Here is a 16,801-nt window from a genome sequence, read left to right as displayed (position 1 = left end):
CAGCAGTGACCATATTGTGGGAGATGTTTTGGCCAGAATATTTCCCAGAAACATGTTTCCTCTCTTACTAAGCGCTCACCCCAGTCTCTCCAGTGCTGATGAGCTAATAGCATTTTTCCTTTGCATATTTTGGCATTGCCCCACGGTCTGGCAGGCCGTGTGTGTCTGAGCGCACTGAGATGCCTGCAGGCTCGCCCCAGCTTGAGACGTGCAGCTAGAGGTGTATATATAGAGAGGGAGGGATCCTTTTGTCTCCTTCCCCCTGCGAAGAGGCTCTGTGAGCGCGGGCAGCGGCGGGACAGATGTGAGGCGCTGTCAGACTCGCACGTTCCCCATCGCATTACGTGAGCAAACAGCGGCGGAGCAACCCGCCAGGCGGGCTTGTGTAACTTTGCAAATGTGCCAGAAAGTTTAAAATCCCTGAGCCCTCCTCCTCCCGCCTCCAGTCCGGACCCCCAGAGAAAGCCGGAGGACGATGAGAGGCGGGTTGTTTGCTGCTGCTGCTGCTAGTCAGAGCCGTGCCCTGTAAACACCCCGCGAGCGGACAAGCTCCCTCCTTTCGGAAGGTCTCTGCCTCCCCGGCCCGCCCGCGGGGATTGAGCCTGGCTGTGGACAGCGGCGTTTGGCGAGCGACCTTCGCGCCCGCCCGGGGCTACTGAAGCGGGGAAGATGCACGTGGCGCTGGCAGCGGCTTTGCTCGCCCCGCTGCAGGTGTGGGTGTACCTGAGCTGCGCCCGGCCCGCCGGCTGCCAGCCGCCGCCGCGCCACAACCCGCCGGCGCCCGCCGCCTGGAGGCAGAGGATTCAGTGGGAGAACAACGGGCAGGTGTACAGCCTGCTGAGCCTGGCCTCCCAGTACCAGCCGCCCCGGCGCCGGCAGGCAGCGGCCGCGGGCAGCCCCATCCTGCTGCTCCGAAACAACGCCACCGCCACCGCCCCGGCCCCGCGCGGGGCTGCTGCTGCTGCTGCTGAAGCCGGCGCTGCCCAGCCGCCGGCCGGGGCCGCCAGCAGGGGCTCCGGGGCTCGCCACTGGTTTCAAGCCGGCTACCAGCCGCCCCCCGGCGGCACCGCAGGACAGAGGAGCCAGGGAGCCACGAGCGGTTCCGCCCGGAGCGCTCCCCAGGGGGCGTCTCGGCCCAGCGCCCCCCACAGCTCAGGCGTCGGCCCCAGGAGGGGCAACAGCACCAGCCCCGGCAGCCCCCCGCCCCTGAGCAATCCGAGAGCCGGCCGGGAAGATGCCATGGTAGGAGACGATCCCTACAACCCCTACAAGTACACGGACGACAACCCCTATTACAACTACTACGACACCTACGAGAGACCCCGCCAGGGCAGCAGGTACAGACCCGGCTATGGCACCGGCTACTTCCAGTATGGTAAGAGCCCCGCACCCCTCGAGCGCGAGCAGTAACCCCGCGCCCCAGGCTCGGGCGGGGGCCCCGCCGCCAGCTCTTAGCTGGGCTCTCCGCTAGTTCCCACAGCCCTCCCCGCCTCAGCCCGCAGCCAACTCAAACGCCAGCACAGCACATAGCGATAGGCTTTGGCAGGGGGCTCGCATCCCAGCATGCTCTGGGGAAATGACCAGCCCTGCCTGCCCCACACACGAGGCAAAAATCTGACACGCTCCTAGGATTCCTAGGATCATAGGGTAGTCTGAGGGGCCCGAGCCCGCAGGATTTAGGAGGCGAGAGGCTGGCTGCAAACGATAGGCTGTGCCTGTCGAGCGAGAAGTTTAAATGCTTCTTGTGACCTAAAGGGTGGCAGGAGCCTATTGCCAAAATAACTTCTTCTCATGCTTGAAAATGAAACAAAATGTTGGCAGACGTGGTCTAGGTCTGATCGTGCTGTTGTGTGGTTGGTTTGATGAACTGCAGGTCTCCCTGACTTAGTCCCGGATCCCTATTACATCCAGGCATCCACATATGTCCAAAGGGTGTCCATGTACAGCCTGAGATGCGCTGCCGAGGAGAACTGTCTGGCAAGGTAGGCATCTCTGCTAACTTCTCCCTTACGTTAGCCTCAGGCACTGCTTCAGTTTCTTCTAGCCTAGGTACCCAACAGCAAGGAAACCAGGAGGGAAAGTAAAGAGAGAGGGCTTGATAACAGGTTCTGAGTCTAGCTTCTTTTGGGGCCTGGTTATAATGTTTCAACAACAGACAACAAGAGAGGGTAATGTACTAACCAGTATTTTTAAAAAGTGACAAGTCCTTTTGGGTGCCTCCAGTTGATAGAGTTTAGCTCACCTGAGGCCTGGTCCACACTAAAAAGGGGGTTCGAATTAGGGTATGCAAATTCAGCTACGGGAATAGCATAGCTGAATTCGAAGTACCCTAATTCGAACTACTCACCCGTCCAGACGCGGCGGGGTTGAACTCCACGGCTCCCCCATCGACTCCACCACCGCTGTTTGCAGTGGTGGAGTACCGGAGTCGACTGCGGCGCTTCTGGAGTTCGAACTATCGCGTCTAGATCAGATGCGATAGTTCGAACTCCGTGAAGTCGAACTCACCGCGTCGACCCGCGCGATGAGTATGGACCTGCCCTCAGATGTCATAAAGGAGCCTGATTTCCAAAGGGTAGGTACTCTGCACTTTCTGAAAATCAGGCCTCTTTAGCTTCAGAAATGTTTAGATACACCAAATCACTTACCCCTTTTGAAAATCCTTGTCCCTGGTTTTACCTGGAATCTGGTCTTTTTCAACTCTCTCCCTTAACCTGAAGAAATCATTGCTTCATTTTTAAAAAGTCACCAGCTGCTCATTTGTGTGGGTTCACAAAATACTGTACTCCCTGTTCTTGGGCACATGCAATACAACATCTGTGAGACAATCTAGCAGAAAAATATTTGCGATAATCTCTTAGAATTTTGAAAAAAAAATTCTTTACTAGTGAGTTGTCCCTATTACTTGGCAAAACAGGGATTTTTCCTGTTTTGACTGGAACTGAAATTAACATGGCTGAGTTTCATAAATTTAACTTGTATAGTACCTTACCATGCAAAACAACTTTGTTTATTCACCAGTTTCATAAACTGGTTGTAGCATAGCATTAAGGAATCATTTTTGTTAGTTTGCTGCAGGAAAACCAGCAAAGGGAACACAAAAGGTTGATTATGTGGTTCTTGTTGGTAAATTGATAGTTAAAAATTAGATATTTAAAGAGTTATAATTAGTTTAAGATAGGCCAAATTGGGACCAAAATGTCTTGATTGTAGCCTTTTAAACTACAATGGAAACAAAATCTACTCTGGCCATGAGATCAACTACAAGATATTTTGTTTGGCAGAAACTATTGAAAAACAGTTTTTCATGCCAAACAGGGACATTTTTACAGCTATTCATTGTTAAAGTGATCTTATGCTCTTGGCTATTGTTAAACACCATTGATTTCCCTAAATATCAAAGCATTTCTAACCAGTGCTCATCAGGTATCAAAATCCTGCTCTTACTGAAATCAGTGACAAAACTAACATCAACAGGAGGACTGAGTCCTAGAATGTTACTAAAGCCTGCATCCAATACCAGAAGCTCCTAGGTACACCATCGAGCATTCTTGAACATCCTCAGCTATTTAAATTAATGGGGTTGAAGGTGCTCAGCAACTTGCTAGTTAAGACATCTAGTCACATAAGGTTGAATGCTAGATCATAAGCCAAGAAGAAGCAATCTTGAGTGTTTAATATTTTGTAAATATACTTATGCCTCTTTTTACATCATTGCAGTTCAGCTTACAGGGCAGATGTCAGAGATTATGATACTCGAGTGCTTCTGAGATTCCCCCAAAGAGTGAAAAATCAAGGCACATCAGACTTCCTACCAACCAGACCCCGATATTCATGGGAGTGGCACAGCTGTCACCAGTGAGTGAAGTGCCCAGTATGGTACCTTCTACTTATCTTTTTAATTTGTCATTTGTTAATTGCAATGTGATATGTTTTGTTACTATCTAGGGGAAATATAGCTATAGGATTTTGCTCTCCCCTCCCATTTTATGGTAATAGCTCATTATATAGCTACGCATGAGGATGAAGACTTGAAATGATCAAATGAAAATAAATAGTTCATACTCACATATGAATGTGACAATCTGGAAGCCTATGCAATCTCAAATCAGTTTAGAATATTCGGTCACATATCCCATCTATTGAATTCAGTTTTGCATAAGTCTGTTGTCCATTTACCTATATATTAAAGAACTAACCAGTGAACTTAAAAAAAAGTTACAATTATAGTTAATGCCCCAAAATGTATTTTTTACTTACACATTCACTAAAAAAAAGGAATATTCAAATACTGAATGTGTCATTTGGTCCTCTAACGGGCCATTATTTCATGAATCAAAGAACATTTTCCTCAATATTGAAAAGAGGAATTGGAATGGTCCTTAATAAGCACTTGTACCTATATGAAGCCTTAGGGTGGTATCTCACTATCATCTTCATCTGAAAAGAACTGGAGTTTTACATAAAAAGCAATGCCACAATAGATACCATTTAGCTCCGATATATAGTGCACCAATATCACCTTTGCAAGACGAACATTGATAGACACTTGGCAAGACAAACACTGGAGAATATTTGTAACATTTTGGGACCTAATAAAACTGCATATGTGCACTTGTGTCTTTTCCAAGAGGCTTGGCGTATATGAGTTTGAAATCTTTTAGATATTTAAATCTAAATTTAGATATTTCATATCAGTTTGTGATACTTTAGGAAAGTATATGTATTTTCTTCAATTTATTTAAAATATGACTCTACAGTTGTGTGTACATAATGATTAATTTTAATACAACAGGAATAATGTATTCATTGATAAAGTGATGACTGGACACTGAATTCCATCTAAATATGTACCACAGAGGTTGCCATGGGCCTGATCCAAAACCCTTTGAAGTTAGTGGAATTTCTCCATTGATTTCAAGGGGCGTGGGATCAAGCCTGCAGCAATAGGTCAAATTGTAAAATTGTTTATTCCTGATGGAACAATTACTATCAATTCAAATGAAGTCCTTTAAACACAGACCTAGCAAGGCAGATGGTTTATTCAGAGTGTAGAAGCCTTTGGTAAAGTCCAAAAAAAACCCCTTTTGCTCTGTGAATGTGTTTTAGTTTTAAAAAATTTAATGTGAAACTGATACTTACAAAGGTGACAGATTGATAGCACTGCAAGCTGAAATCCTTCATCCACAGAACAGGTAATCCTTGCCCTGCCAATAGGCCCTATAACCATACTGACCAGGGTGTGAAGGTAGTTCTTTCAATACTCATCCAATTCTTGGACTTTGAATACGCTGCCAACAAGAATGCCAATTGTGGGGATGGTTTCTATGATGTTGACACTAGTCCATTAGTAAATGAACTATAACAACCAATTCATTTCTCAAATGACCTGCCATCAGATGGTACTGTTTAATCATCATCATTCTCTGAGTCACCTTGTCATCCAAGTTTTTCGTTGGTGATTTTATATAATGTCTATTTTTCATTAAAAGGTGTTTGAACTATATTTTATTTAATCTTTTACATACACACAGCTTGCTAAAATCTTTCATAAGCAACAGCAGCAGAATGCTACAAAGACAAGCTGCTGATTTGTTGGCTCTTGCTAGTTTGCTTTCTCCATCTATGTGAGAAAAGTAGAACCATAGAACAAATAGGTGTGTCACAGCTAGTGAGAGAGACCTTAGACTGACACTCTTTCTCTCTCTCTCTGACTGGAATAGTGTACACTGTGAAACCAGCAAAAATGTTTTTGCAGAACACCTTAACATCAAACCAGCAAGACTTTGAATGTCAGTTTATACATTTGAATGTAAATAGCAATTCCTTCAGCTAATCCAATCTGTAATATTAGTACATAGAGGATGAATCTCTAAGCAGAGTAGATTGTTTGCAAATATAATTATAAAATGTCACATCTGGGGGACAATGGAAGTGGAAAAATAACCACAACCCTTCAGCCCCTTCCAGAAATAGCAAACTTGCCTAGAATTTACAGTATGTAAGGTAAGCATTCCTAGCCAAACAAACTGTGCCTGAAGGCAAACATTATAAAATAAACTGTTCATATTTGAGTGGTTCAAGTGCTTGCTAGTGTTATTGAAAAAGAGAAAACAGGAAATTTTGGGAAAACAAAGCCAATACAGAACCATTCCTTTAACAAATTAAAATGTGATTTGTTTTAGAAGGTTGTGTTTTTATACAATACATTTTTTTACAGTGGTGCCACTGAGAAAAATATATTAACCCATTAGTTTTATGTAAGAAACAAAATTTGGCAGGATGCACGATAAGGTAGATTAGATAGGAAACATGATTTAATAATGTTTTGGCAAAATCTGATCTGCCTCTCCTAACTGACCTGTGGTCTAACAGACATTACCACAGCATGGACGAATTCAGCCACTATGACTTGCTGGAAGCAGGCTCACATCGGAGAGTTGCTGAAGGGCACAAAGCAAGTTTTTGTCTTGAAGATACCTCCTGTGATTATGGATACTATAGACGATATGCATGTACAGCACATACACAGGTAAAGAGATGTTTCCAAAGAACCAAGAGATTTTCTTTCTTGCAGTTTGCCTTACTTGAGAGATTTTATGTAACATTACAGGCCCCAATGCTCAGGTGCCTTAATTAGCTATGAGCTAATCACCCCAGGGTAAGGGGAATCTACTGGTGGCATAAAACCAGCATAGCAGCTTTTGTAGTCTCCTTCCACTACAGCCCTGTAGGGGGTGTGGCTGCTGGAAGTGGGTGGCCAGGGCTTTCTTGTACCCTGGCAGGTCCCCTGGAGCCATTGGCAGCTGATGTACATTAAAACAGTTGTCTTTTACATTTACAGGGTACTCTGACTTAGATTGGGGGACTGGCCATCAGACAGCAGGCCCAGGATCAGGGGCAGTAAAGAAATCCTTTAAGGTCTTACTCTACTTCTCTCATCCCAATCCACATTCTGTCATCTTTGGCTGCAGTCAAAGATCAGAGCTAGTGTTCTTTCTTCTCAGAGCCTGATAGTGCAAGGTGCTGTTTCCTCAGTTCCCAATGTTATCAAAGGGGGTTTGAGGGGATTCAGTACACCACAGCATCGTGCTCTGTTCATACATGTAACAGACATTCAAATTACTGGGAACTGTGTGAACATCATGGGCAAACTATATCCCTTTTTCTGCAGAGGTAGTAATTTTATCCCTGAGAAATGCCAAATATTTTCCCATGGTGGATGTGTCCACATTTAAATCTTAAGTACTGTATAATGAATTATCTACAATATGTAAAGTTTGTGAAGGGGTTTTAAAAATAGTCTCTCTTTGTGTAGGTTACAGTGTTCACCTAACATATATATTTTACAGCTGGAGTACTTTTGTCACTAGAGTCAAGGCTGTGTCAGCGTTTCCACTGTAAACCCATATTTTTAGGGGTTGTAATTGGACTGTAAAACTTTGCTTCAGCCTCAAACTTGGCACGTGCAAGTAGGGCATAAGCTGATTACCAGCTGGGGTCAGGAGGGAATTCCTGCATGGCTTTGTCTTGCATAGTTAAGTGCCTTATGAGGATTTTTCATTTTCCACTAAAGCATCCTATACTGGCCACTGCTGAGGATACCAGACTTGATGGACCATTGATATGTTCCAGTGCGGCAATTCCTATAGTCCTAGCAACAAAGTAGGAGGTTTTTTGGACACACAGATCTGGAAACACCTCTGTGGCCATTTTGGATACCCTCTGAATTCTTTCAGACATTTCTGATGTTTCAAAACCTGTATTTGCTTGAAGAGAAAAACCCTATTAGGCCATTTTTGCAGAACTAAAGCCGTAGACAAATAAATTACAAAGATAGCTCTTATACTCTGCTTCCTATGCCAAGAGCGTACTTTACTCTTTGCACTGGATGCAGAGTTCATCTATGGCCAAAGCTAACACTTCTTTGAGGTAGTCCAAGATTCTAGTGGCAATTACATTCACATAAATGAGTTTGGAACTGGAGAATGGGATTCATTGAGCATGCATCTAATGTCCTAACTCACTGAGCAAAGTTCTTTCTTGATTTTTCTTATATTCAATAAATTTAGAAGGAAAATGGTTTAAAATGGAGCTGCCAGGACAAGAAACAGGAGCTGTGTATCCCTCCCCAACTTATCCCACAAAAACGGTGATGAATATTTTTTGCTGAATTGGTCTCTAAGATTCTAAGTCTTAAGCAGCAGCTATAAGAACTTTCTCTTCAGATAGAAGGGATCTAAAATGGCATTTGCAAATAGTATGTCTGTGACATTATCGGTGCTGTACTGTCTCATGCAGGATCCTCCTTACACCTACCAAACTTTTCAAGTGGCCTTGTATTTTCTCCCCAATGGACCAAAATAACACCTTTGATTTCATTTAATCAGGTAAATAGGTAAGGAAAAAAAATCACAGGTGTTTAGTCAAAATTTCAGATGTTTATTTGAACTGTACCCAAGCTTCTTGGGCCTGCAAATCCAGGATTAAACTATCGCAAGATTTCCAGTGCTTCCTGCTTCCTGTCAGGCTGAAAATACTGTGAGAACAGCCTCCCTCATAATATTTCAGCAATGCTGGTCCCAAGCCGAACCAGAAAGTGATGCATGGAAAAAAGACAATAGGAAAAATGATAGCCAAAACTTTGTGAACCTCAAAAGCCATTCAATTGAAATTTAGAGTTTTTGGTGTAGATTTTGGTCAGTTCTTACCATTTCTGAAATGATTCCTTCACCTCTTGCAAATAAGCGACACTTTAGGTAATGCTGTCAGATAGTACTTAAATACAGTGGTTTTAAATTTCAGGGATATGTAATCAGTAAATACCTATTATATTAAAAAAGTGTATAAATAGTAAGACTAGTTCAAAGTTTTCCATTGAAACTGTGTTTTGCTGGAAAACTGGGTTCTCAACAAAATATTTTCTGGGAAATGAGTCTGCTTTCCACAGAAAATTTTGATTTTGAATCAAACTGATCACCTGAAAAATGAAAATTTTTAAATCCTGAAATGGAACCATGCTGGCTCAGGGAATTGTAGTTTATCCCCTATAGTCTGGTTGGGGATCCCAACCTATATCTCCCATGATGTGCTATGATGCACAGCCTTCCCTCAGCAAGAGGGGAGACAGTGGTGCATCATGCGAGATATAGTCCCTTGGGAAGCCCGGTCTATTAAGAATGAGAACATGAAATACCTGAACTATAAATCCCAGGAGCCCCTGCAGCAGCCTTTCAGAATTGAAATATTTCTGTTTTGGGCCAAAATATTTGTTTTTGATTTTTCATCCAAAACTTTCCATGAAAAACAACCCTTATTTTCCAACCAGCTATAACAAATACCTATTTATCCAAAAGAGCAGAACAGCTTGTAAGTGATGCTCCAGTCTCTCAGATAAGCATTGTAATTACTGGTACCTATTTATGAATAGTTAAAAATCAATACAACGGCTGTCAGAGCTAGGCAGTACTATTTAAACAAACAAAACCCAGAAAGTTCAGATTCAATGCTTAACTCATTCATTGGTGCCTTTTTTGCCTCCCAATGATGTGCACGAAGGAAGCATTGTGGTCTTACCTGAATTTTTTGATGGTGTTAATGTTGATTTCTGAAAATATATTCCTTAGACTCCTTTCTTGCATATTTTTAGGGACTAAGTCCTGGCTGTTATGACACCTACAATGCTGACATAGATTGCCAGTGGATTGATATTACAGATGTAAAGCCTGGAAACTACATACTGAAGGTATGGGGTGTGTTTTGAGAAATCATAACTATGAATCCCTTTAAGCCAGCACAGCAGGTTATCAATCCAAACCCAGTTGTAAATGGCATTTTCCTTCCTTCAAGGTTAGTGTAAATCCCAGCTATTTGGTACCAGAGTCTGATTACTCCAACAATGTAGTACGCTGCGATATCCGCTATACAGGCCATCATGCCTATGCCTCTGGCTGCACAATTTCACCGTAAGTAGATTCCTCTTTCTTTGTAACTATTTTACACTCATAAAATTAATATTAGCAAATAGGTTTATAGTATCTAGGGATGAATTTTGCATTGAATAGATAATTGCCAAATGAGTTCTAGTGATGCAAACTTTGTAAGTGTATAATTTTATACTTAGTATGGAGTGTGCTAGTTTGGATTACAGATGGAATTTAGAGAGGGTTTTTTTGTGTGTGGGCGGAATGGGAATGATTATTTTGCTAATTACAACTGCATAGCTTTCAAATTTTAGCTTCTTGTAATGAAGCTATTTTCTTCAATCTTCCATCAGATTCATAGAACCATTTGAGATGGAAGTAACCTACAATAGTTTATCAAGTTTATCCATTCCTCTCCCAGTACAGAACACCTACTAAAATTCTTGTTAGAAAAATTTGTTTGTGTACTCTTGAATTCAGGATTTATAGCAGGGGTTTTCAAACTGTGGGCCGGGACCCCTCAGAGGGTCGCGAGGTTATTAAATGGGGGGTTGCGAGCTGTCAGCCTCCGCCCCAAACCCCGCTTTTGCCTCCAGCATTTATAATGGTGTTAAATATATAAAAAAACATGTTTTTAATTTATAAGGGGGGGGGAGGGGGGTCGCACTCAGAGGCTTGCTATGTGAAAGGGGTCACCAGTACAAAAGTTTGAGAACCACTGATTTATAGGGATTTTAAAATTGCTGCTCCTGGATTCCCAGCTGTTCTCCTTGGCTCAACTCCCTTCTTGAATTTGCAGTCACAAGCCTTCTGATGCTTATCCAACTGTCATACAGAGCATTCACAAAAAGCTGTTGAACAGGTTGCTGAGAGGCCCTTGAAACATTTTGTTAAAAACAAAACAAAAAACATATTCACTTACGTATTACCGTCTCACTGCTACAGCAAGGCCCCCCAGAACAGTTCTTCCAGCAACACCTCATTTACTGTTTCACATTAGCTCCCTTGGTGTTCAAGCAATAATCCTTAACTATGTCTGGCCACAAATTCTTTTGTAAAAAGTGTACATACATTGAACAAAATCAGTGTTCCCTTTGTATTTTAGCTTAACATAGCCTATGAACATTACACAGAAAAATAAGTACTATGTTATAACCATATAGAGGAGTGGACTTTCCAGTTATTTTTATACAATACATGATTACAGAATCACATTATTCATGTGTGACATTTAGTAGTTTAATCTGGTTGGAAATAACAAATGAGAGCATTAATCTTATGTAGAAATCTTGGTGACATTATTAGTTTTCATTTATTGCTTTGGAATTTAAATAAGTGGTCAGTGTGGATAGACATAACTACCTTAATGAAGTCTTCACACTGATCTCATTTGGATGCTGCTTAATTACTGTGTCATGGAGCGCATCACTCACTGCTGAACTGGCACCTCCTCCTGGTCGTTCTGGGGATTAGCTGGAGGCCAACACCCATGTCTGCGGTTTGCACCCCATCAGGAACCGCAGAATCCTCTTCGTGGCTGGGCCCTCTGGCCATATCACTATCTGTGTTCCCCCTTTTGGGGGGAGATTTAACTCTTTAGTAGTCAAGCCACAGTGGCGACTGTATTCAGTTGTCCTGCCACTTCCTCAGTGGCGAGTGCGGGGGTCCAGGCCCGCCCACTACTCCAGGTCCCAGCCCAGGAACGCTCTGAACTGCAGTTACTTACTGCGCTCCTTTGCCTCTACCATCACTGAATTTCCCCTGGCCACTTCCGTGCAGCCACAGCTCCCTCCTCAGTCTCAGCAGCCCATCTGGAGCTCCTTCTGTCTTCCTGCCCGTACCGCTCTGTCCAAGATGCTACAGGGTTGCAGCCTACTCAAGGCACAGTCCTCTCTCCTTGAACTCCAGGCAGCTACTGACCCTGCTCTACCCTAAGGCTCTTTATAACCCCTTACTGGCCAGTGTAGGGCTGATGCCCCATCACATACCAATTGTAAGGCTTATCCAGGGCCGCCCAGAGGATTCAGGGGGCCTGAGGCAAAGCAATTTTGGGGGCCCCTTCCATAAAAAAGTTACAAAACTATAGAATATTATATTCTTGTGGGGGCCCCTGTGGGGCCTGGGGCTTATCTCACTTTGAATTTACTACAAAGTCCTTTGTCCTGGGAAATCAAACACTGATCAAGCAGGGCTAAAACGACAAACATTTGTATCACCCCTGTGTTAAGACCTAGGCTCATATCACACCAGTCTCAAAGAATAAGATAGGTCCATCAGTGACCATTAGACAAGATGGGCAGGGACTCAACCTCAGGCTCTGGGTGTCCTTAAACCTCTGACTGCCAGAAGCTAGGACTGGATGACTGGGAACTGATCACTCAATAAACTGCTCTGTTCTGTTCATTCCTTCTGATCCATCTGGCACTGGCCACTGGCAAAAACAGGACAGTGGACTAGATCAGCGGTTTTCAAATCGTGGGTCGCGACCCAGAACTGGGTCACAGTGGCTCTGGTTAGCACCACCGACCGGGCTGTTAAAAATCCCGTGGGCGGTGCTGGGCTGGTGCTAAGGCAAGCTAGTCCCTACTTGTTCTGACATTGCGCTGTGCCACAGAAGCGGCCAGCAGCAGGTCTGGCTCCTGGGTGGGGGTGGGGCAAAGGGCTCTGCGTGCTGCCCCTGCCCCGAGCACCAGCTCTGCCTGGCCAATGGAGCTTGGGTGGGGGCGGTGCCTGTGGGCCAGAGCCAGGCAGAGCCACTTGCGTGCCTCCACCTAGGAGCCGGACCTGCTGCTGGCTGCTTCCGGGGCACAGTGTGGTCCCAGGACTGGCAGGAAAGCCTGCCGTAGCACTCCTGCTGCGCTGCTGAGAGCTGCCTGAAGTAAACCCATGTCCCAATCCCCTGCCCCATTCCTGAGGCCCCCCAAACCCAGAGCCCTTTCCTGCACCCCAAACCCCTCATCCCTGGCCCACCCCAGAGTCTGCACCCCCAGCCCTGAGCCACTCCTGCACCCCAATCCTGCCACAGCTGAGCCCCCTTCCACACTCTGAACCCCTCATTCCCAGCCCACCCTGAAGCCCTCACCCCACACTCCAGCCCTGAGCCCCTCCCACATCCCAAACCCTCATCCCCACCTCCACTGGGTCACCCAGTATGGCCATTTTCAAGTTATTAAAAGCAACAAGTTAAATGGCCTTGGCCTGGTCCTTTATTTGTTCTCACCACCAGAGTGTCTGTGCTTGTGGGAGAATGAGGTGTTCTGCAGGTTATGAATGGTTATTTTTGGCAGAGCAGTGTGAAGAAACTGTCATGGTACCTCCCTGCATTAGGACTAGCTCTAATCAGAGCCTCCAGTAACAGAGCTTCTATTCATTTGAATTCAAGAAGGGGAGGAGAGAGAAAAGGTTAACTGAAGGATGTCAGTTAGGGTAATGCCCAGTTACTTTGCTTTGTAGCCTCCCCGCTCTCAGCTTCCTACATTAACAAAATACTGTAATGATATTCAAACGTACAAAGGAAAGCAAGTGCTCTAGTTCCTTTTGTGCTGCATGTTCATACTGATGCATAGGTATTTAACACAGCTGGGTTAACTTTGTTTAGTACTCGGTTGCTAATGTATGAAATTTTTAACAAATTTTTCCTTTTTTTAAAATAGATACTAAGATGCAAGAAAATGGACGAGTCAGTGCCCACTGTTCCGTACTGTAATATCATTATATAAACTTCAGTAGAATATGAACACTTTACAAAAAGCAAAAAAAATTCAACACAAACTTTTATGTCGTTTTGAAGCATAATGGCTGCTTCATAAAATGTGTAACTGGATTTTTAGCACTCAAATTGTCATTTACTTAAAAAAAACTTGCAATGTGTGGGATTGGTGATTTATGCACAGATTTTCAAATTCTAAAGGAAATTAACTCATTCACAGAAAAATAAGGTTGTTTTGTTTTGTTTTAAACTCCACTGGAAATCAGAGTGCAGATAATAGCAGAGTTTGGTCAGTACACTATCTGTAAATGAGCTGTAATCTCTTTAAAAGGTAGCAAAAACGTATAGTACTAAATAAAATGCAGTAAGTAGTAGTAATGCTGGCTAGCTCAATGAATGCCAGATCAAAGACCAACTTGGGAGTGATGCTCCTGCGATTACAGTAAAACTAATTGGATGCAGACGAGAAAAGTATCCCTGGTTTTCAAGGAATATTAACATATAGCAGAAAAATGTTCATGTATTCATTAGTTACACCCCATATACAAAATTTATGTTTATTTTACATTTTTAATATATTAGTAGGTAAACCATTTTCTCAAGCCAAATGCATACTGGGGCTTTGGCCATAGGCCTGTTTTACTTTTGGAGTAGAATTAAAGAACTTAGCCACTTTTCTCTGTGAATAGAGATTTTCAAAATGGGGCTCTTAAAAGGATCTACCATTAATTCAATGTGAGTAAAATGAACTAGGATGAACACCTGTCCAGCAGAAACAAGGCTTCTGAAAGCGACATTGGATAGTCCCTAATCATTAGCTGGGGGGGGGAGGGGGGGAGCATGAATTGAACAGGCCAACCAATTACAATAACTGACAAGAGGCAATCAGCTCAGAGGCACCACAAACAGAAATAGGCCAAAAGACCTATCAGAGTGTTCTTATTGAGAAAAGGCCTTTTACTTGTATTCCCATTAACATTATTTTACATTTAGTACTGTACTTGATTCTTAATTGCATATTTGGCTATTCAAAGAATGAAGCTTAAAATATTATACAGTATGTATAGAATAATAGTTGGTGTATGCAACACAGAAAGTACTTTAGTTAGGTCAATCATGAAATATTCAAAGTGAAAAACTTTCAGCCCAAATTAACGAGATACATCATGCTGCTTACTGGAGGGGGTTCACAAAAGTACAATCATTTCACGTATGCAGTGGACCAATCAGTAAGCTAAAATAGCTGTGATTTTTGTTTTTTAAACTGTGAAATTATTTCTCACAACATTGTCCTGATACTTTTTCCGAAGATCACAGATGGTGCAATGCTCAACCTGCAGCTCACAACAGCCAAAGCTCAAAACCTTTAGAGTTTTAATGGCATTTATCTTTATGTATTTGTGTAGCTTGAGGAATATTGGGGTGTTTTGTTACAACTTTGGGAAACATTTTAAGCAATATTTGCCAATATTGCATGCAGTAGAACCATGCAAATTTAATTTTGAATTTGTGTTAGTTATCAGAATATCCTTGAGGACTATGGATCAGCTAGTTATTTCCTACACATATTTTGTTGTTTTAAGATCATCAAATGTTTCTGTCCAAATCACGATCATGTTCTGGCACAATAAACCTAAACAACTGAAACATCAACACTTAGCCAGACTGACACTGATGACCTAAGAACCATTAACTCATTGAGGGCATGGCCCTTTATGACTACTCACTCACCTTTCACTTCTGCATGTGGGATTGGTCCAGTTTACATCTGCAGGCTGCTAAGTTTTCCATTGGTTTTCCTCATTTGGTTGATAAATGATCATTTTAGTCACTCACCAAGTGGGTATCTAACTCAAGCAATAAAGTTTGAAAACTAGACTTGGTACATTTTACTGTAGTAGGGCTCTATGCACATCAGCAGTTAAAGTTGTGCCATTATTTTCATGTGTTTATAATTGTACAACTATGTTCCAGACTGAAGTTTAGCTTTTGAGGTCTGAGCTCCAGAACAATTTTTGTAAATGGATTTTTAAAAAAAGCGTGCGTGCGCACACACACGTGTATGAATGAACGAATGCAGGTACATTTATACCTCCTGTCAAAAGTGATTCAGGCCAAAATTTCCAACCTGGGATGAAGGCTCTGATTCTGCAACTTCTTGTGTGTGGGCAACTTGTACATGTGCAGTTGCATGGAAGTCGGAGGATACGTCTACACTGCAAACATGTACCGACTGCAGCAAGTCTCAGAGTTCAGGTTTCCAGACCTTGGCTGGTGCTACACAGCTAAAAATAGCAGGGTAGATATTCACGTTTGGGCTGGAGCTCGGGGTTTGAAACCTGGTGAGGGGAGTGATTCTTACAGCCCAAGCTGGCAAGTCTACACTACTATTTTTAATACCATAACACAAGTCCCACAAGCCTGGTTCTGTAAAGCTGGACTCTGAAAACTGTAGGGCACAGCACATTTAGGATCAGCCATTAGCCAGGAGCTGTGCAGCCAGGAGGCACTCTGAGGTGTGGTGTTCTAAGAGTAGTTCTGGGGGTGTTTACTCTGTAGATGCCCTGAGATCTGTGAGATTTTCCTGTAGCTTTGCAGGTATCTGCAGTGTTGGAGAGCCACACTCTCTACTTACCTCCCTACTGGATGATACCTCAAAAACTGTGGAAGTTTAAAAAGTTTGCCGAGTATCTTTGGCTCTCCCGTAGGAAGACACATTCTGGCCTTTAGTGCTGATGCTTGGGATGCCAAATGATCCACTGATTTAAGAATCTTTAATTACTCGTTGACATGGTAGATGTTAGAGCTCCACAGACACCTTCATTGGTAAATGAACACATTTTACATGTTGATCTCATAGACAATGGAACTTCTTTTCTTTAGCTAAAAACTGTTTTAAAACGTTTTAAACAATGGGAAAAGAAATGAAATTTGCTCACTGTTCAAGAACACATGAATGCTCTTGCTTAAATCAAAAGCTAGGAATGTCAGAATAAAGTTGGAAAAATTAATACAATCTGTCCTTAACTAATCCTGCTGAGCTATAATGCAGGAATAGAGAAAAGTTGATTTATATAGCTTATGAGCTAATGTTAATAAATGGAAGAGTGCTGGCCATAATTCTCAATATCTTGGTCACTGCAGGTTTGACCCAGGTACCTGAAGCCTA

The 16,801-nt window shown here is 43.1% G+C and overlaps 1 protein-coding gene across 2 annotated transcripts; it reads left to right on the top strand.

The window, feature by feature from the left end:
* The first annotated feature begins 248 nt into the window (after window positions 1-248).
* Window positions 249-14,893, top strand: LOX (lysyl oxidase). 2 transcript variants are annotated; one of them, XM_039545418.1, is made up of 7 exons: window positions 250-1,375; window positions 1,874-1,982; window positions 3,721-3,858; window positions 6,376-6,532; window positions 9,650-9,745; window positions 9,850-9,965; window positions 13,577-14,893. In XM_039545418.1, exons 1-7 carry the CDS (start codon window positions 670-672, stop codon window positions 13,581-13,583), a joined length of 1,329 nt encoding a protein of 442 aa, XP_039401352.1. In that variant the 5' UTR covers window positions 250-669; the 3' UTR covers window positions 13,584-14,893. The 2 variants fall into 2 exon arrangements, with proteins under 2 accessions (XP_039401353.1, XP_039401352.1); XM_039545419.1 differs by lacking the exon at window positions 13,577-14,893 and having other exon boundaries at window positions 249-1,375; window positions 9,850-9,969.
* The last annotated feature ends 1,908 nt before the right edge of the window (window positions 14,894-16,801 follow it).

The sequence above is a fragment of the Mauremys reevesii genome, linkage group 6, assembly GCF_016161935.1.
Source record: "Mauremys reevesii isolate NIE-2019 linkage group 6, ASM1616193v1, whole genome shotgun sequence".
NCBI lineage: Eukaryota > Metazoa > Chordata > Testudines > Geoemydidae > Mauremys > Mauremys reevesii.
This window is presented reverse-complemented; position numbering and strand designations above follow the sequence as displayed.

Excerpts from the sequence above, each read along its gene's own strand:
- LOX (XM_039545418.1), top strand. The coding sequence starts at position 670 with ATGCACGTGGCGCTGGCAGCGGCTTTGCTCGCCCCGCTGCAGGTGTGG. Across the intron at positions 1,376-1,873 it reads CACCGGCTACTTCCAGTATG|GTCTCCCTGACTTAGTCCCG; the intron begins GTAAGAGCCCCG and ends GATGAACTGCAG. Across the intron at positions 9,746-9,849 it reads CTGGAAACTACATACTGAAG|GTTAGTGTAAATCCCAGCTA; the intron begins GTATGGGGTGTG and ends CCTTCCTTCAAG.